The 21,915-nt window shown below is 37.4% G+C and overlaps 2 protein-coding genes across 2 annotated transcripts; both read right to left on the bottom strand.

Annotated features, from left to right (window-relative positions):
* Nucleotides 1-23: 23 nt before the first annotated feature.
* LOC145217475 (enhancer of polycomb homolog 1-like) lies at nucleotides 24-14,166 on the bottom strand. The gene is made up of 16 exons (XM_080084750.1): nucleotides 13,710-14,166; nucleotides 10,891-11,047; nucleotides 9,583-9,746; nucleotides 8,506-8,622; nucleotides 7,510-7,596; nucleotides 7,302-7,450; nucleotides 6,867-7,040; nucleotides 6,295-6,427; nucleotides 5,606-5,752; nucleotides 5,000-5,095; nucleotides 4,187-4,296; nucleotides 3,656-3,786; nucleotides 2,087-2,233; nucleotides 1,611-1,656; nucleotides 1,321-1,463; nucleotides 24-1,213 (listed from the first exon to the last, which is right to left on the bottom strand). Exons 1-16 carry the CDS (start codon nucleotides 13,860-13,862, stop codon nucleotides 261-263), a joined length of 2,907 nt encoding a protein of 968 aa, XP_079940876.1. The 5' UTR covers nucleotides 13,863-14,166; the 3' UTR covers nucleotides 24-260.
* A 267-nt stretch (nucleotides 14,167-14,433) lies between these two features.
* Nucleotides 14,434-20,723, bottom strand: LOC145217477 (uncharacterized). Its single transcript, XM_080084752.1, has 5 exons — nucleotides 20,562-20,723; nucleotides 19,305-19,598; nucleotides 18,197-18,279; nucleotides 16,061-16,166; nucleotides 14,434-15,048 (listed from the first exon to the last, which is right to left on the bottom strand). Exons 1-4 carry the CDS (start codon nucleotides 20,653-20,655, stop codon nucleotides 16,086-16,088), a joined length of 552 nt encoding a protein of 183 aa, XP_079940878.1. The 5' UTR covers nucleotides 20,656-20,723; the 3' UTR covers nucleotides 14,434-15,048; nucleotides 16,061-16,085.
* Between the last annotated feature and the right edge of the window lie 1,192 nt (nucleotides 20,724-21,915).

The following is a 21,915-nucleotide window of genomic DNA, read 5'->3' as shown; positions in this document are numbered from 1 at the left end:
AAAAACGACAAGCGGAAAAAAAATCGGGTTTTCGGTTTTATTCATTATCTAGCGCGCACGACCATTATGACGTCACTGAAAGGGGAGTGTGACGTCATAGACACGATTTTAACGAATTGAAAGAACAAGAAAAGTGGGTGGGGGGTTGCATAAGAACACGCCGGCCGAATTTCGAAAGTGAAAAGATTGCCAAGTGCATTACGTCATCGCGCCATGACGTCATCAGTCGTTTGGGGGTGAGTTCTGATCCATAATGACCTTCAGGTGACTTCCATCGGTCGCGAGGGTTTCGAGGCGGCGTTCTTGTTCGCGGCAGCCACTTTAGCGGGATCGGCGGTGTTTGGCGAACCGATGTCAATCTGAACTGTGTGGTTCTCGTCCGATGAGAGCACAGTCTTCTTACCGGCAACGTCAGTAGCTTTACCTTTCGCTGATTGGATATCAGGCATCTCGACGACGACGCCACTTGTCTTTGTGTTCGTCGAAGGAGTCAGGGTGAAAAGTGAAGACCCCAACTTCACAACGTTGCCCCCGATCGCCAAACGAGCGCCTTCCTGTGGCGATGACGTCATTGACGGCGCAGATGATGACGTCACGAGGTTCAGGCTGATGGTTTTTGAGGAGGAAGTCTTTTTAGGGGCGACATCCGGTGGTAGCATGTGGACTACTGCGGATCTGGGGGAGCTCGGGGCCGAATGCGAGTTCCGCGACCCCCCTACACTAGGTGTCTCACTTTTAATGGACGCCAGCACGTTGGGGGGCAAGGTGAAGTTCACGTTCAGGTTGACAGCGCTCCGCTGCGACCTTGCCGCCTTTTTGTCGCCCTCCAGTAAAGTTTTAACGTCGTCAGCGCTTCGGGATTGGGGCTGCGGGTAAATGACGGTGCTCCCAACAACTGAGCCTGTACTGCTTATCTTCAGCAAAGCAGGGACCCCGGCCTTCGAAGCCGAAACAGTCACAGTTGCCGGTAACACCGTTGTCCGTTGCGCTTGACTGCTCGTGTGTAGTGACGTAGTAGCAACCGATAACGTCACTGGGAGGGTGAGGCCTCTCTGCTGACCGCTAGTGACCATCGCAGTGTCAGGAGTGCGTGTTCTCGTAGTGGTTACGTTATTTGTGAAGGTGACGAGCCCCCCGCAGGTTACGCATTTGTGCTGGGCGATTTTCGGTTTGCTGGACGCGGAACGGCCGCCAGGTGGCAGTCGCGATACACCTGAGGCAAAAATTTTAAATTAACAGAGGACAAAACTATTTTTTTTGATTTTTTTAACTTCAGAAAAATAGTTTTTTGAGAATTTTTGAAATTTTCGCGCCACTTACCTATGCTGTTTTGTGATGTCACAGTCGTTGTTGTCGATTGCGTTGGCATGGTGACCAACGCCGACATTGCGAACGCGATTGAAGATTTGTCGAGTTCCAAAGATCGGCTCGGTGCTGCCCTCTTGTGTTTGGGGGAGGAAAACCTGAAAAAATAGAAATCATATAAACTTTTTGAAAAACTTTTATCGGCAAATAGAAATCATATAAACTTTTTGAAAAACTTTTATCGGCAAATATTTATCAGATAACTTGTTTAAACGAAAATCGAAGTGAATCATCAATTAATTCACCTGGAATATTTTCGCGCACCGTGATCCCGTTTTGACATTTTAACATCTGTAAAAAAATGTTTGGTTAAAATTGGTTGTGTAAGTTGATAGAACCGTGCGTGCAACAAGCGCTATGGTTGACTGCACGAAGCTCGATAGGAAACCCGCTTTAAGCTTGCAAAGTTGTGCATGTAACAAGCGCTATGGTTGACTGCACGAAGCTCGATAGGAAACCCGCTTTAAGCTTGCAAAGTCGTGCATGTAACAAGCGCTATGGTTGACTGCACGAAGCTCGTTAGGAAATCCGCTTTAAGCTTGCAAAGTCGTGCATGTAACAAGCGCTATGGTTGACTGCACGAAGCTCGTTAGAAAACCCGCTTCAAGCTTGCAAAGTCGTGCAGGTAACAAGCGCTATGGTTGACTGCACGAAGCTCGTTAGGAAACCCGCTTAAAGTGAACAAAGGCACTAAACTAGACAGACAAATCCAGCTTCTTACCGATGTGTTCCTTTGAAGATTGGGATTGTTGATATAAAGGTGAATTCCAGTGAAAAACTTGGTTTGAATCCGTTGTATCTTCTTTCGAGGCTGGTTTTTGAACTTCATGTGAGGGTCGGTAATGTCTCCACCGGTTCTGCTTAATTTCTGTGTGATCAAACGCAGACTAGTTACATGGGAGTCCACAACCACCGAGGAAATTTAACTTTTACATGTGGTTTGTAAACAGACACTTAAGCTCTGGGAATATAACATGTGAAGTTAGTAAAATACCCGATTCGAAATCCTCTTTGTATGGTTTAGCATCTACTAGGGATGTGCCAAAACGGCAAATGTTCTGCTTGGTCGAGCACCGAGCATCTCACTTTAACGCTCGGTGCATTATGACGTCACAAAAAATCCCCTTTCTACGTTTTAGCTCTACAATGCCTCTTACGTCACCGGCGGTGTTTTATTAAGTTGAACATGCCCATAAAGTACAAGTTTTTCCACTATCTGATACATTTAAAAAATCATTCGTTTTTGTTCATACACCCTTTAGAACACTAGTTACGTATGTTAGCAGGGCATGAATATGCAAATTTAATGCTCGGGTCAGTTTGTGCAACTGCTCGGCCGAGCACCGAGCATTAAAAACAGCGATGCTTGGTACCGAGTACTCGGGCTCTCGCTGGGCTCGGCCCATCCCTAGCATCTACTATGTATTCTATTGGGAAGGAATGAGAATGTTTTGAATTGTTAAGTGAGGAATTTGTCGATAACGGTTGGGAACCATTGCACTAATGCAAAATATTGTTTTTCTCTGAATTACTAAACTTTGAATGAGCCAACACAAGCACCTTGAGCAAATTCAGTATTTTTAACTTGGTGGCATAGATCCACAAGGGGTGTGAAAATGCTAGATCGTTACGGTTATAGAGTATTAGTTATTTTCTGGAAAATTTACCAGTACATACAGAAACTGGTTGGTGACATCAAGAAAAAAAGGTTGCAACACTTAATCTAACTTAAGTCTTTCAGTTAATGGACCTGGCTTAAGTCTACAAGCAACTTACATTAAAGTTACACAACTTGACAAAACATCAGTAATGAAATATCTTCGAGAAATTTAAATTAACAGTAGTAGAAAGTAAACCTTCGTTAATCCGAAGCCGTTTGGACCAAAAATTTTTCTTAACCGATGTCAAATAGTTTAAGCCTTACTATTTGGTGTCATAGTGAATTATTATGTTTGTTACGTCATAATGTTTGTGTGAGATCACTGTTAAGCGTTGTCTGGCTCATAATGCTTTGAACCAGCTCTAAAGTTGGCGAAAATACGAATAATTTTTGTTTGATGTTTTTTAGTTTTCAAACTAGCGCAGTAATTTTCGAAAAGCTTTCCTGATTTACAAACAAAAATACAACCCAAATAGTGAGAATGCATATCCATGGGTCGCGAGAAGCCACAAAACAAAATTTTGGTAAGTATTTGGGTCGCGACAAAAAAGGTTGGGAACCACTGATGTAGATGATATGAGTGCTTAAGTAGTTTTACTGACAACAATCAACACACCAACATTTTGTTACCTTTAAGCAGATCCCTTAGTTGTGATTTGGGAGGTTGATGGTCGTGTTCATCTAATAAATCAAGATTCTCAATTTCTTTGTGGTACGGATGATACGCACGGTCCAGGTGTACCCGGCCCCCACGACCCATTCTGAAAAAATAATCATTTCTGTTGAAATATCAGAAATAGGTACAGCTGATTTATAAATCTTAGGCAATGTAAATTTATTTGTATAAGAACTCTCATTAGACAATCACAGTACGCCATGCCCATTAAAGGCGTAATACCAAATCAGCCAGTCACCAAGCCATTCCCATATGACAACACGTAAGCTACAAAAATCTAGCAAGATCGCTATAACGCCTTCAATGGACCTGGCACACTGTGATATCTATACGAGTGTGCCATGATCGCTGGTCTGGATATACACTTCAGCGCTGACCGCAGTTATGAATTTATGCATATGTCACAAAGAGCTACTGTGGATATTTTAAAACAATATGTAACCCGTAATTAAGTAGGTTAGTCCTAAAAAAGTAATTTGACGTACCTTCTACGCGTGAAACCGATACATTTTTCAGGAACATTCAAGGTCGTCAAACAATACCGGTGTTTGGATTCGTTCATCCATGACCAATCGCCGATCATAGTTGCCTGAGGCTGCAAATAATTGTTTCAATTTTACTTCAGAAAAACCTTGAACATTAAAGTTTACATGCAGGGTTGCCATGCATTCCTTATTTCTAAGATTTGTCCTAACTTTGAGGGGCTATGTCTTAGAAAAAATTATTGGTTTTGACCTGAGTCCATATTTTGTGTTCTTTTCAACAATTAAAAGTCAAATCCCTGCTACAAGTAAAAGTAAACCTAGACCTGGGCTGTCGTGAGATGCACGAAGTATTTTCTATGAACAAGGAATTGCTGGAACAGATTGTTTCTGTCACAATATATGGCATATGAAAGATTTGTTCAAAAACGTTTGTTTCCTTTGGTATAAAGGTGTAATTTTGGTTGTCTTTAGAGAAACAATACATTGTTTAACAACCAATGTTGTCATTAGGCAAGAAACCTGCTGTTTCATTTTCATCAAGTTATTTATAATTTTGACATTACTTTCCCCTCAGACTCATTAAATCAGATTTTCCTCTCATAGAAATCAAGGGAAAGTTGTATCATCACAGGGGAATAACCTCAATTTTTCCAACATAATTATGACTTTTTTGAGATTTTTTCAATTTGTGGTGACTGCACCAAAGAAATATGTCGAAATTCTTTGTTAGTTTTGTTGCTTTTCTCTCAATGCCGTGTTTTAACAGAGTCGTCTTTATTGCCTAATAGAAGAATTTGAACTTTTTAATCTTACTGAATAATAAACGCAGCCCGGTTTTCGTCGAAACGTGAACATTCCGTCAGGATATTTTTTGGCGTCAAATTCATCGGTTAGTGACGGCGAACCCACCTAACAAAAAACAACAAGTTTGCAAAAATAACAATTTAATTCCTTTTAACTAGTTAAAATTTCATTAACCCATTGCACATCTAAGATGCCAAAAAAAGCAGAAAAAAAGATATTTTTTTAATGAAAACTAATTTCTGTCTTTTTAAGTCCTTTTGTCTTTTATATCCAACTTTTGACACTTAGAAGTGGAGATTTGGCTAGAACATACAATTAAATACAGGATAGTGATGTATGTTCTAGACTTAAATTGTTTTTAACACATCATTGCAAGAAAATGTATAAAAGTTTTTTTGTTGCTTTTTTGGATGTAAAAAAAACGTTTTTGTTACGTTACAAGGTTGTTTAGTGAAAGAACAGTTTGAAATGCAGAAATGCCATAAGACATTCGACAAGCAAAAACTACTGGCTGCAAAAATTAGCAACACAGAAATGTAAAATAAACAATGACCCACACTTTTGGGCAGGGAGCCGGGCATTGCAAAGCACATAATTATTGTGTTTAAGTTCTACCTGTTCTTTGACTTCTTCGTCACTCGAAGGGGGGTAGTCATATGGGTTAACAGAGTCACCCACACCGGGGTAACTTGGGGGGTTTGCAAACACACTTTGGTGCGATTTATTTGCAACGGAACTTGATTTTTGAGAAGGAACTGAATTCTGTAAAACAGAAAAAGTTTTTGTTTATGGTTTCAAGGATCAATGTTTAGAAGCCCAATGAAATTGATTCGTTGTGACACTTTTACTGATAAATGCTGTGATCTAATGAAACAACATCTTCTCCACTAGAACACGGAGGCAGCCACCTCAGTCAAAAGATTAACATCAAGGCACCCCCTTAGTACCAACTGCTAACCAATGGAAAGAGGGGCTGGGGGAACACCAGCAGCCCACTTTATTACAACTGTCCGACCCATCGAACACATCATCAGGTTCGGTCTGCCTTGGCGTCTGAATAGCCTGAGAAAGAGGTTGGGTGCTTTCAAATAGTCATGTACAAACGGGGCCTGGTTACTTCTGCAGTATTTAAACGTGGACAGACAGACAGCAGATTTATAAAGAATCTCATTGTGTCAGATAAACTGACCACCAAGTGGAAAGAGCAGTCTTGTATGACCAGACAGGCCACTGGCTGCTACAAATGCCCAGATATTTGAACAGTGGCAACATCATCCAACAGAAAGAAGAACAAACAAACGAACCTTGTAAGAGTGTTTCAACCTCCCAATAGCTTCAGCATTGGTAGCTTGATTAGCAAACGCAGTTGAAGAATTGCTTTGGAGGTTTTTGAATCGAGGGCGCTTGGTTTTCGGCTTTTTCAGCACGTTTGTTTCCCTGGTAAATAACAAAACAACATTTATGTTTGGTTCCGGCAAAATCATAAGCAAGGTGAATTTTACACATAGTTTACCTATATGGTATATTATACATGGATCTGTTCATAAGTGTAATGAGAAAAATAACGGCCCAATAAGACGTAAAAAAACGCTTTAATATTCAAACATTTCGGCAAATGCTCATGTCATTATCTATAAAATGGAGGGTTACAGCTGTTTGTTACCACAAGTGACATTAAGCTACTGTTTGTAAATTTCTGTAAAAACTAACTGTTGTTAAACTACATGTAAATGTTTTTGAGTCACTCAACATGCAATCTATTAAAATCATAAAAAATCACTCCCTAATGTAAAAAAATAGTTTAACTTGTCAGAAACTGCCACCAACTTTAGGTAAATGTTTATGCATAAAATCGATATAAAGTAATCATTTTCACCTGTCTAATTTTCCTTGTGAAATTAACGATGTATTTTTGATGTTGTTATGTTTGATGCTGATCGAACCACTCTGCATTCGTTTCCGCTTGTAACCAGAAAGCGAAAACTGCGAGCGAGGCTTCTGCGTGCTCACGGAGCGTAAAAGTTTTGCATCCCAGTCTTTTAACTGGTATCTGAACAAAGAAATCAAAAATGTGGTAAACATTAGGTTAGAAAATCTAGCCTGTGGTGGGATTCGAACCCACGACAGAAGTCACAACAACTTGTAATGGTTTTATTAACGACAGATAAAATGCACAAAAATCTAGCATCTGCATTTACAGAAAAGAGAAATATATATATACCTGTGTTTCAACAATTAAATTGTGATGTTATTTTTCATAATAGCACACACAACAGTTATATATGTCTGATATGAAAGAAATAACATTTACCGTTTTTCAAATACTTCGAGTGTTAAATGTAATAATTCCCTTTTGCTTTTTTCTCTTCGTTTTACCATTTCAAGGATAGTAACAGCTCTACTTAAATCTCGACGTAATTTTAACATTTTTTCATACGACGATTCATCGTTTTTGCGATTCTGCAAAAACAAACAAAACTTCAGTTCCAAAATATTCCAAAAAAATACAATTTTTATACTTTTCTTGTCTGCATTTTTTCCGTTCGTCTGCGAAATGCGACGTAACAATCGTTGCTCGATGAGCCATCCCGCCGTTCTTGACGTACCTGAAAAAATGGAAGTGTCAAAACAAACACATTTTCTGGGTAAGCTTGCATTTTAGCTTTATGTTTGGAATGATTAATCAACCTAAACACCATGTACTTCAAGGGTTCTTTAACTGGGGGTGTAGGGGTATGAAGGGTTCGCAGGGGGGGGCACAACACAATCTCGCTACAATGTTTTGACTTAAAAATCTCCATGCTTTAATCAATGCATTAAACATTTCGTGCTTTACAGGAATATTAGCAACATGGCACTGTGTACCTGCCCTACTTTATCGTATCTTATCAGTTTTAAAGTGACTTTTCCACATGTGTAACTGTAAACACTTGGAACAAACTTTACAGCAGACCTACAATTTAAATTGTTTCTAAAAAAAACAAAAATTAAACATCTAATTGAAAAAAGCACCCTTATTATTTCGTCGGTGCTAAATTAAATAGCATTTTTTATTGATATTTATTAACTTAGGGGATCGTGAAATTATATAAGCAATGTCAAAAGGGGCGCAACCCAAAAAGTTTAAGATACTCTGCTTTATATTGACCCCAAAAGCAAAAATTATAAACAGTCAAGAAACAATATTGGATAATAGAAAATTCCACTTAATTGCAAGTTAATTTTTACACTGCAGCTAATATATATATCAATTGGTTGCCTTAAAAAAATGTTAGTTGCACCAAAATTGCATCAACCATTCCCTGGGGCAATTAGGTTATAAATTACATGAACTGTAAAATATAGCAGAAAAGAATGATGTGCTTTACAAAATGAACTAACTATACTAAATAATTTCAGTTTAAACACATTTTCATCTCAACAACATTCAAACCTATATCATCAGGCAGATTGGCAAAATACCAATTTAAAGGATTTAAAAATTTAGTTTTGCAATAATAATACCCAACCCTTACCTGAAATGCAAGCGAGCCTTTCATTTTATTTCTCTTTTTTAACCAATAATCGTGCACAGCTTTGATGAGGTCATCATCTTCTTTGAGTAAAAGTTTGGCTTCTTGCAAAGTTACGAGCTATGCATAAAAATATACACATGATGTTTTATATTATATTCATTTAAAAGGTTATCAAGATGTTTAAGGACTTGCCAGTCTTTGTTATAGATAATGGGTGTGCAACAGGCGACCCACGGGCCACAATCCACCAATCTACTTAGTGTGGCCCTCGCCAACACACTGATTCAGAAAAAAGGGCAATTCTTCTGAGAATTTAGCAAAATTTCCCACTAGTTTTTGGTAAGTTGCTATACTATACGTAACAAGTATATATAAGCTAAATCAGCCCTTTTCAACCGGTGGGCCATACAGCAGTTTGCAAGTATTTCACCAAATGTGATGTAATAATTCCTTTTGTCCAGTAAACAATTATTTTGTTGCAAACACAGTGTTGCGGAGAAACTCTGTTTGTTTCAGAAAATGAATGTACTGATTCTTTGGGAGAATTTCAAATTTATCGTGTGCATGAAAAAAGGTTGAATGGCCCTCGCTTGATGTCCGAAAATGGTTATACAGCCCACTGACGAAACATTATTCAGTATATTACCAACCAAAATGTTTGTAATTCCATTTATATATTTTTTCTTAGAGCAATTGTGTAGCGTAAAATCACCCGACCTTAAAAATGGGTGTATATTCAACAGAAACACCCACTAAAGGCCATTTTCCTTTTTTAATGCGCATAATTAAGTTAGTGTTGAAAATAACTTTATTCCTAATTTAATCGACTATTTCACACACGATTTGCCTATATTGAGGTTTTTCACAATTAGAATTCTTGTTTACTCGATTTGACCTGTTTAAAGCCGAAATTAGTACCGAATTCCAACACCGGCCCCCATTTCATTTTTATAAGAGGGCCACAGGTCTTACAGGGTTACTTGAAGGGGACCACAAGGCCAAAAAGTTACTTTTAGGTGGCTACAGTCCATGAAAGGTTGAGAACCACTGCTCTAATCTTTATGAAAAGCTGTTTACCTGGTTTCCTGAAGACTTTTCAAGTCGATCAAACATCTCCTCAAATTGAAGCGGTGCAATTTCTAATCCAGTTCGCTTTTTACTGTCCTTTAACCATTTTTCGTCGTCGCTGTCAAGGTCGTAGTCAGGCTGATCTTGTTCCAGGATTGAGTTAAGAGCTTGGGCTGAAACGTGCACAAGAAATTTGAAACAAAATAAATCCTAAGATGAATTTAATCATACTGGGATCAGTCCTGAAGCAATGCAGACCAGTGATAATGGGATACTTATCGATAAATCATAGTATGCCAGGCCTATTAAAGGGGTAATACCGAATCAGCCGGTCTCCCAAGCATTCCCATAAGGTAACTCAAAAAAATCTTGTGATGGGATTCGAACCCGCGACGGGAGTCATTCCGGGACTTGTGCTCTGCCAACTGAGCTACACAGGCTTAGTTGTGAACCCGCCGAAAGTCGAATCACAAGCACCGTTGCCTGTCTTGTGCGCTGCGCATGTCAGTTTCATAGTAGGGGATCGCCAGTTTGACCGCCTTTAATAGGCCTGGCATATTATCAATAAATCGTAATTACTTTTATAGAAATTATAGTATGCCAGGTCTGTTGAAGGCGTTCTACCGAATCAGTCAGTCACCAAGCATTCACCACATATCAAGGCTAGCCTGCAGTGGGTTCAAATATGTTTAATAGGCCTGGCGTACTATGATTTCTATATGAGTATGCTGTGATCGCTGGTCTGCACCAATGCTTCAAAGCTGATCCCAGTTATTAATACATGTCATAACTAACTAACTTTAATGTATGTTTCCATATATATACACATTGTGCAGATATTAATATGTAGAGCAGGGGTCACCAAACTTTTTTACAGCGAGCTAGATAATAAGAAAAACGACACACAGGGGGCCACATCGCCAACACAGGGGTGTTTCAAAACTGTACTCTGCATGTTTGTGGAACCAGGGAGGTAGGGCCAAACGCAATCTTATTTAAATTGATCATCATAGTTTTGTCTGCAATCTAGGCATCTTATAAAACTAGGTGAACATCATCATGCATGTTGTCGTGGGAATACTTCACCCGTTAGTTAACTATCAAAGCTTAACTCAAGCTTTATTAATATATGTTATAATGTCCAAGATATATCTTTGCAGGCTAGATAAAATAACACCACAGTTTATTGACCCCTATTGTACAGTATGTTTTTTATTTACAATTTAAGCACTCAAATAATGTATTCATGTTTACAGGTTGCCTCGAAGCTAAAAGCCGTTGCAGTTATATTTGGGTTTGACATATATATATTACTACCTTGATTATGGATGTAGTGTTTAGGCAGTCGAAAAGTCTTTCGGTACAAATTGTTGTAGCATTCGAGGGAGATTTCCGCCTCAGGAACAGGGATGACCATCACTTTTTTGTCACCATAAACCTGTTGTGCCGATATAGCTCGCTGTAGATGGTGCTCCTACATTCAAAAAACAATTCGTAAGCAAGGTATTTAGACAAGCTGAAGACAGTGCACACTGTTTTGACTGGTGATGAGAGATCGGCCGTATTAGCTAGTGTAGCCATTCAGCGGCACTCCAGTTTGTTAGGAGTAACAGGGTAAAAGCCATGCCTCACCTATTTAATCAAGTTCTTAAAAAAATTGCTTTTAAAAAAGGCAAGACTGGTATAAGACATCTTGAAGCTTATACTACATTATTGTGTTTTACTGGACAGGTTAATGTTACCAAATTTATATAGCTATTCTGGCAATTGTATTTTCATTCCGACGTTTTGACATCCTACACAGGTCATCTTCATATAGGACGTTGAACATCAGAATAAAATAGATTTGCCAGAAGAGCTCTATAAACTTGACAGTATGCCTGGCAGCAATAGCATCTATATATATGTATATATAGGTTAATGTTTATTGAGAATAAATTTGGTACTCTTTACTTTTTTATTTTAGTTTCTCAGCCAACAGAAAACTTGTTTTTTTCTGCTCAAATGGGTGGTAAAAAAAGTAACAAAATTTTGGAGTTTAGTAGTATTAAAAGTTTTATGATAAACAATCTTACTTAAAACTAGTGCAGCTATACAAGCTCATATGATTATTTTCTTGTTACCAACTGCACTGATATGAAACACACACACACATATATATATATATATATATAGGTCTGGGTGATACCCAAACCATGGTATTTGAGCAGCATGCTGCCTAAGAATATCTTTTATGTGGCCCGCGAGCACCTTTTATATGTAATAACATATATATATATATATACGTACTTTAATCATAAACATTACTGCCAAGGTAGTGGTGTATATAGAATACATGTACTGATGATGACAACAGAGATTGTCCAAACGTCTACACGATGTATTCTATATACACCACTACCTTGGCAGTAATGTTTATGATTAAACTACTTTTCAAGTCCGTGCATAGTGTTCCTAAATATATACGTACTATTTAAGACAACAAAAAGGCACTTGCTCAGGTTTTGTGACAATATAACAAGTATATATATATGTAACTAATTGTTTGTAGATATGCATCATGCAAAAAATTGGGTCCCAAAACATAAATAAACCTAGTACCTAAGATCAGTGTTTTTTTTAAGGTGTTTTTCCAAAATTTGCCAAAAACTATTTTTTGGTATTTAAATGAAACCTTTGCGGTCTCTTAAAATTACTTAGCGGTCACCCAAACCAAACCTTAAAAAAAAACCTGCCTAAGATATCCCATTCGTTGTTCGTTCCTTTTTTCTCAAACTAGTGTAAATTGGGGCAAAATAAATAAATAGGTAATTCTAGTTCAGAATATGCAATAAAACAAACTTGGTAAATTCCTGGATTGCAATTATATGGAATTGTCTGGTTTTGACATGAAATCTTGTTTAACGCAATCTGGAAACTGGAGTATTGTAAAATATAACTGCATTTTTTTTCCAAAAGTATTTAGCAACTAGTCTATTGGTAGTTGCTACATTTATGCAAACTAGGCTAAAACAGTTATTATTTATCAAATGCAAAAGTTGTTTATCAAATGCAGCAATTTTTTTACCCCCTATCCATCAAAGGGCGGATTACATTTTATGCCTATCACTATGTTTAAAATTGAGATACCATATATATACTGTATTTATTTGCTTGTTTGTCGTGGCTTATAACCTAGGTAGCTTACATTTTTATGTCATAGCGGTATTGACCCTGCTTTTTGTTCAATTCATATTTAAAATTCTTTTGCACAATGGCTTAACATGCCAACATATGCTCGGCTTAGTAGAATGGGTTTCAGGACTAACAATTGGTAAAAAAATGGTAATACTATGTAGCACCAGAATAAAGTGGTATAGGAAAATTGTCCCGAACATCACAAGTACGGCTTATAATCAAGGGCAGCTCACATTATTTTTTTGACACTTAAACATGCAATCGAAGGCAGCTTACAATCGAGTAAATACGTTATATATATAGTATCTCAAATCAGTATGTAACATATGTTTAGAAAGGAATATCTTGTGTTTGAGAGTAAATGTTTGCTTTTTTCGAACTACAACTTTCTGAATAGTTTATGGAAAATATTTAATTACGGTTATGTGTGTTAAACAACGAGTGAAAATGGAATTTGCAATTTCGTGATCAACGAAGTGTTATTGAAAAAAAAAACGGAAAAATATTATCTGTACTGTTTCAATTGTAATACAAACGGGATTGACATAGAAACACAAAATTTGAAATATTACCACTAGGAGGCGACTACATACACTAAAGCCAAAAACTATAGGTTTTTTTTGCACAATAAAGCGATGCTTTTTATGTTACAATACATGTTAGTTAACTTCGTGTAAATTTTTTGAAAAAAATTGGGGTCACATTTTTGGCCCAAAAATTGTAATTTGTTTATTTTTGGAAATTGAAAGATGGTAGAAGTCAATTAGACAAATTAAATATTTTGGGTTGTTATTAATTCAGCACTTTGCAAATTAAGTGAATTCGTGGATGTTTAAAAGACGTCCTGCAAAAATTCTCGGCTTTCCCGCCGCAAAAGATGAGCTTGCGTAAGGCACAGCGACATCCAGTGGCTACTACAACCAGCCGAAAGGGAACAAAGAAACTGCAGAAAAACCCACCGATTCTTCCTCTTTTTCCATTCCCGAGGGCATCTGCGGCACTGCCCGGTTCAAAACCGAATAATCCTGCAAATCAGATAACTCCCTTTTCCAATAAATCGGCATTGGCTTGGTCGCGTCGAGGGCTCGCGCCCGAAACGAAAGCTTACTCATCGTGAAAAACCTTCCACTGAAAGCAGCCTCAAAAAACGCTTAGCTGCCTCAAAACTGAAATAAATTTGTGCCAGATGCCAAGAGAAAGGCCTGATCTAGGCGTTCGACTTGGTTCTGATGCCTTACATGTGTGCATGTCTGTTTTTGGCCATTCGAGAAATCATGTTCTTGTATGTTGATGTCGCGTCTGTCTCGTTCAACTGATCCGCGTACAACTGACCCACAATGCAACGCGAAAAAGGAGACACGAGTCGCTGCGCACTCGCCTACTGCGCAGTTTTCCCACGAAAGGAAAAAGGCATTTCGGATCGCTTCGGATTTTTGGCTCGGAAAAAATCGGATTTCTCGCGGAAATAAGAATTTCGGCTATAATAAAATTATATTTTCGGTGGAAATTATTTTAGTTTGTAAACTAATTCATTTAGGCAATATTTACATGGGTGGGAAAACATAAAATATATGTACAAACCATGTAACACAAATAATTATTGTTAAAATTGTTAATAATCTATTTTATAATATTATTGCCCTTTTACAATTTCTAATATACACCAGTCACATATAAACATGGTTAAAAGACAAAAATACTTACTGCTGTAATATTTACACAACAAAAGTACCACAAAACAATTTTTGTAACAGTATCGTACACAAAAGTTAGAATTCTGTCTTTTTTAAATTCTTAATTTGTTTTTGTCCTTTAAGTTTTTAATTAGGCATATTTATCCAGACAAACAAATTGATTTTAACACACTACTGCTGCATATTACATAGCTATGTGAAGAATAGTGCAACAAATGGCTACAAATATAAAGATATACCACATTAAAACACACCAATGTATATACAAATGTGGCAGCAATTACAGAAATGTGTATGTTAAAAAGTTACCGCAAGTATCACAACACACACCATTTTGAACGAAATAAACTTAACAAACAGGTTTTTGCATTTGTTTCCCAAATCTTTGTCACTAGTGTAGTCTTTCTGTGCTCTTATATCTGTTTTATGTCCAATTTCAAAATTGATACAATACAAAAAGCAGTGACCGAATTCTTATCAAACATTATTTAGTAATAATACACTTCATAGAGCAGTGGAAAAAAACATGGTTATACAGTAGACTGTCTTCTCATTATCAATTGACTGGGTGAAAATTTCATCAGTGCTCCACAATTTCATTCACCTGAAAATTATCTCATGTTATAATACTTACAATGAAGCAAAACATGGTGTATACAACATTATGGTTACAATTGTTTGTTTTTGAGTTGAACATGAATTCCCAGCTGGGGTCAGTCCTAAAGCATCTAGTCAGACCAGCAAGTCCTGGAAAAACTTTTGTGGGTTTGAATACCACCGTAGGTTAGATTTTTCTGGTCTACACCTTGTCATGTGAAAATGCTTGTTGACCGACTGATTTGATATAATTCCTTCAATGGGTCTAGCGTACTGCGATTGTTCTTACTTGTAGTTGCTCCTTTTTAGTAACTGACAAACTTGTTTGAACCGTTGTGACATATTTTAATCACCTAGTGATTAATGCAACACCCTTACAATCGAAAAGTTGATGGTTGTAATCTTAGCCTAGTCTCTAAGGTGACAGTGGTTAGTAACTCGCCCTGTAACTGTAAGGTTGGCGGTTTTAATCCCTGCTCGGCCTCTAAGATAACCCAGTGGTTAGTGCAACTGCCTTGCAATCATAAGGTTGGTGGCTCTAATCCCAACTTGGCCTCTAAGATGACTTATTGGTTGGTGTAACAGCCTTGCAATCGTAAGGTTGGCGGTTCTAATCCCAGTTTGGCCTCTGAGATGACCCAGTGGTTAGTGCAACTGTCTTGCAATCATAAGGTTGGTGGTTCTAATCTTAGCTCAGCCTCTAAGATGACCCAGTGGTTAGTTCATTGCTTTTAAAGAGTTGGTGGTTCTAATCCCAGCTCTGTCAATTAAATGGCCTCGTGGTTAGTGCAACCGCCTCTGTACTGCAAGTTGGTGATTCTAATCTTAGTCTAGCCTTCGTCTATTCGTTAGTAGTTAATAGTATGTATGTGTCATATTTCAACAATTTTAGTACATTATTACGAAATGCAAATTCAGTTTCAAAACAAGTTAAGATGTTTAAAAGCTTGTATTTCTACCACTAACAAAATATTGCCCAAACCCTAATACCTAATAAAAGTTTGTTAAACAGACATTACCAGAAGCAACATTGATGATTGTGATTTAATAATAGTGTTTGTGGCCATGCTTCATCTGTTTCTTCATCTTTTTCATCTGTTTCCTCTGGTGTTTTGGAAGATGTTTCTGAAGAAATACATTTGTTTGCTCTTAATCTGAGCAACACGAATCATATTTTCTGTTAATATGTAACAAACTTTGATATTTGATTGGTTTGTTTCGTACATGTTGTCTAGTCCAGGTCTTGGTAAATAACAGGTTATGGCCTAACACTGGTCTGGTTTGTGATATTTTTCAAAGTGATTCCTTAGTATATTCAAGCGCTACTCAAACTTTTTATTGCCAGGTTTCGGTAGCGATCATTCTATCACACCGTGCAGCAGTGGGACATTATATGAGCGATTTTTTTGAACAATTTGCTACAACACCATTAACAGTAAAGACCTATTAAAGTGCAAAGATTAGGTCGGCCACTTTTCTTCCACACTGAATGTCATGCAATATACAGTCTGGAGACCAAAATCTGGACATAATTGTTATGTGTCTGGACAGTAGTGATGGGACGATACCAGGTTTTGAAGCGAGTAGCGACACCAAGTACGAGTACCACATGTATATATCTTCGATACCATCGATACCAAGTACTGAGTACCGGGTACTCGTCCTATCACTAATATAGAGTCTGGACATATAAAGAGCTGTACCATAACCAACCCTAGATGGGACCATTTAATTGCAGCATAACAACCCAATACCTCTCATTAAATCAGGACTTAGTCCTCATAATTATTGTAAAATAGTGATTCTTTTTTCCACTAACTAAACAAAGCAAAAAAAGAAGTTAATTGGAGGTCCCTGTACCCCATTTAAAACCTAAATCTAGTAAAAAAAATTTTACCCTAGGGTGAACCTTTAAAATAACCAAATCTTATTAAGCTCCATTGACATGAAAAACTAGTCATGAAATATTGGGATTATGTTCATAGGCGCCGAACACGCGCAACACAATTGATTTCAATTGCGCTTAATGCTCACAACAAATGAATTGGTCAAATATATAACCATTAGATCCTAGGGCCTCTTCGACTGGTCCCACCATCATTTCCCTCCAGTCGTGTTATACTCAGAGTGCGCCAAACTCATTTTCTGGTGAGCTCCTGCCACATAATGTTTTATAATACGGTGTAGCTGCAGCGCGTTGTACTATCCACCAATTGCGCCCTACACTTTCTTGCGCCCAATAACGTTTTAACGCTGCGCAGCTATTTCCGGCTTGGTAATTGTTCAGTGCAATTGTGTCGCTATGTGTTATTTCACCAAGCAAAATAAACTCAACTCAACTTCGAGAAGTGTTAAAATTTAAACATTGAAGGGTGGTAATGTTGTGAAAAGAGGCACAGCAGGCACTGGCACCCGGGAGTATGCTACGAGTCGCCATCCATGTGATAAACAAGTTTAAAGATTGTTAACGGAATTATGAGAATACAGTCCTATCCTTGTTTTTCACTGCCTCTACCGCAAGGGCATGCCTGAATAGTCAACCAAAAAATCCTTCCTGACATGTATTGTTACTTTACAAACATAAGATTGGTACCTCAAATGTTAGGACAGAACGTCTACAAAGTTAACTTGTTAGACCAGCTAAAAATTTAAATTAATTATGCTTCACATACAATTTACTGCGCAAATACTAAATAGACACATAAGATCCAAAATTGTTAAAAACTAAACTAGGAATAAAAACTTCTCCAAATTTTTTGGTCACTAAACAGTTAAACGTATTAAGAAATTTTAGACTGAAATTGGCAATTGATGTTCGTTAACACTTTTTTGCTTGCTTTATATGCTATGAAAACATGACACGATTACTTCTTATGGGTGAATTTATGGCCGGTTCAGAGTCCATGCTTTGGTTAACCACAAAAATACCAACCAAAAACATGCTAAAAGCTTGCAGAATTGGACAAAGACAAATCTAGTAAATCAAATGACCAAGTTGTAAGCATTCAAACACAATTACTTCGATTAGGCAACTAAGCAGTTGGCTAGTGAATGGATTTCCGATCCCTATGCAATAAAACGTATTAGGTGATTAACCCGTATGCAACTAAGTGGCTTAGTCTGTATAAAAGTGCCATGTTCAGTTTTCTACTCACATATTCATCATCACTGGAACTGGAGCTTGAACTGCTGCTACTACTGCTGTGTCCGTGGTGCTTATGATGCTTGTGATGTTTACCTACAGAAAAAGCAATCATTTTTTAGTTGACATAACACATTTATACAGGAATCAGCCCTGAAGCTTCCATACAGACCAGCGAACACGGCACACTCATTGACAAATCTACGGCAGGTCTATTGAAGGCATTATACCAAAATCATACCTTGCAGTCTGTAACAAACATTGTAACAAACACGTATAAGCCAAAGTTACAATATTTTTCAAATATGTAAAGATGTTTTATAACAGAAAAATCTAACTTTAGGAGTTGTTTGGTACTTTCTAATTCTGCTGTTTTATTTAAAGATATTTTAATTTAAATTGAAGGTTTGAGACAAAGGTTGTTAAATTAATGTGTCCACATTTATAAAAGCCATCCATTAACTTGCTTTTTTTCTTTTTAAACTATACACAATAGTTTGTTAAACTAACAACTATTGGCCAGAAGTTTTTATACACCCCAAGACTGTTTCCACCACAGTCATGTTTACCCACAATGAACCATTCTCACTTTCTTGTCAGCTTCAGTCACATAACGCTTATAGTAACGGTGTAGCTGCAGCACATTTAGCCATTATCCACCAACTGTGCCCTTACCTTTGCAGCGCTTTATAACATTTTAACGTTGCGCAGCTATTTCCGGCTTGGTGGTTGTTTTAGTGCAATTGAGTCGCCACATTTGCCAAGCAAAACTGAATAGGTGGCTTTCCTATATATTTCTATTTTATATATTGTGTACCCTATTAATCGATTTACTATAAATGCCATTTGATCTACACATATGATTGTTTTTGCAAGCAAAAATGAATGGGTCCCCAGTATTCTTACAGCAATATTTATTTAATGCATATTTTTAACAGTTTGCTGTGAAAAAAATTGCATTACCTAGTACAGGTTGTTTCTCAACCTTCCTCAAAGAGGTTGCGAAGACGCAACCCATTTCAGGATTTTTTTATCATCAAACTAAAAGAATGTGAAATCTGCAAGGCAGTATCCACATGAAAAGGTTATCTTGAAAAGTATATATACTGTAATGGTCTCACCATGTTTCCCTACTTTCATTCCGACAGCATACCCAGCAGCGGCCCCGTACGCACCATGCGCCCCTGGATGACCATGTCCCATCATAGGGGGTTGATGTGGGTAACCAGCATGGGGTTTTGCTATGCCCGGTTGGGTAGGGTAACCTCCTGGGGCATGGGGGTAGCCGCCTGGTTGCTGAGGCATATATGGGGGTGGGGCACCTGGGTACTGTTGGGGCATGCCTGGAGGTGCTGCTCCGGGTGGATAGGCTTGTGGGGGCATTCCTGGGTGGGGTGGAGCTGATGGTGCAACACCTATGTGACAAGATTGGCTGTGATGACAAAACAGAAATGTAACCATGTTTTTTAATAATCTTCAAAAAGACCTAAAAATTGACTTATTCAAAAACAAAACAGGTATATTTATGAGCATGGATCACATGTTCTTAATTTTCAGCTTTTAATTTTGTTACTGTTATAACATTGTCTATAATACAGTGACTTTTAACCTGGGTTCGTCAAACCCCGACAAAGGTCTTTGGAAGTACAAATACTCGGCAAACATTTTGTACAAAATATAGGGGTATATAGTGTGTATATATTTGCTAGATGGCAAAACATTGGAAGGTTGTAATTAGGTTATATTTGACGTAACATAGGACACTGTGGGCATTGTTCATAAGCTACGAAATAATACATCTTTGTTGGCAGCAAAAACATATGACGAAAAGCACAAAATAAGTCAGAAACCTAGGATGTAACTTGCTGGGGTTCAACCCAAAGCTGAAAAATATCAAAGGGGTTCGGCCGTGATAAAAAGGTTAAGAACCACTGCTATAATACAACACTTTTTAGTTTTCTGTAATCAAATCACTTTATAAAAAAGTAGTACTATTATTTTCAGACATGATATATATATTGGTTGCATTAAGTAGTTGGATTCAGCCTGTTCACATCAATTCTATAGAACCATTTCACGAAATTTTATGAGATCAGCAGCTAAAAAATATGACTTTTGTGATAAAACCGACTGAAAAATATGACTTTTCTGATAGAATTGGCTGAAAAATATGACTTTTGTGATAAAACCGACTGAAAAATATGACTTTTCTGATAGAATTGGCTAAAAAATATGACTTTTGTGATAGAATTGGCTGAAAATATGCCTTTTGGGATAGAACAGGCTGACAAAAAATTTGAGACCCACCACTGGTTGCATTGCATCGCTAGTTACCTATTGCTACAAAAAAGAAATAACTTGAAATATAAAACACATACCTGGCTGTGGTGGGTAGCCTCCTTGAGGAGGGTATGCCCCTTGGGGCTGGTGGGGGTAGCCACCGGGTGGGGGAGGGCCTCCTGGGTATGACATGTTTTACAGTTTAATGTGATTTCTTACAAAAGTTGCAAAAGAAACTGAAAAAGATAAAACCATTGTAATAATTTTGTAATAGAGTCAAAATCACAGGCAAATAAACCACAGATAAATAACCTCCTTAACAGTTTGAAAGATTTTAATTTAAACATTATGTTTGAGATTATAATCAGTGGTGGGATTCAGAAGGTTCACTCCGGTTCTATAGAACCGTCTCACGAAATTTTAAGAGATCAGCAAACCAGTTAGCATTACTGGTTACTGTCGATGGACTTTTGTAACAGAACCAGCTAAAAATGACTTCTGTGATAGAACAAAAAACCCACTAAAATTTTGAATCCCATCACTGATTCTAATCACACCCATTTGAGAACCCAAGTCTCATGGCTTGTTTACTGTATTTTAAGTGAACCACAAACAAGAAATAAGATCAAATGAAAAACACTAATTCATACTCATCAAATTTGGCTGTTTTTTAACTTAATAACTTTACATCTGCAGACTGCAGTTAGACATTCTTTTTCAAACCCCAACAATCTATTTAAAGTGTTTTTTAAAAATTCTTTATGCAGCGTTTGCAAAAGACATGAAATTTAACAGCACATTGTAATTGAAACAGTGATATTGCCATGAAATTTAGTTGTAACAACGCAAAAATGAAAAATGAATGATGATAAGACCGTTTAAGAACAAGAAAATTTGAATTGAAATAACAAACTGTTTTTGAACAAATGTTATGACAACAAAACATAAAACAAAAACAATTTAATGAAAACAGGTGTTCAAATAGAATTATAATCCAACATATTAACTACAAATAGCTGTAGTTATTTCTTTTCTAAACTGAATAACAGAATTTCAATTAAAAAGTTGCCTTCTCTGAAAAAAGTGACGAATATTACACGACCGCCAAACTGAAGGGAGAAAATAATCCAACGTCACTTACGTCGTGACGTCAGGTGTTTACGTAACCGCGGCGACGTAAAGTTTCGAACACAGAAATCTTATTTATTGGAAATTTGGTTTCCGTAAATTGTTAAAATGTAATGTGAAAAAACTTTAAATGAATAAAGTTTTATGGCTTTTGCGGGGGCTAATGTGCGCGCGTGCGCAATTCCCGCAATGAATAACAAGGCCCTGAAGTGACTATTGGTTTGGAAACGTTCTCCGCGTCATCTGAGCTTCTTGGGCTATGGTAATCTTTACTTGAAAGCTATTTATTTCTTCTGCTTCTCGTGGCTCGTATCGGTCGTCTGC

The sequence above is a fragment of the Phallusia mammillata genome, chromosome 3 (genome assembly GCF_965637545.1).
Source record: "Phallusia mammillata chromosome 3, kaPhaMamm4.hap1.1, whole genome shotgun sequence".
NCBI lineage: Eukaryota > Metazoa > Chordata > Ascidiacea > Phlebobranchia > Ascidiidae > Phallusia > Phallusia mammillata.
The sequence above is the reverse complement of the archived record's forward strand: the minus strand, read 5'-3'. Positions and strand labels throughout refer to the sequence as shown.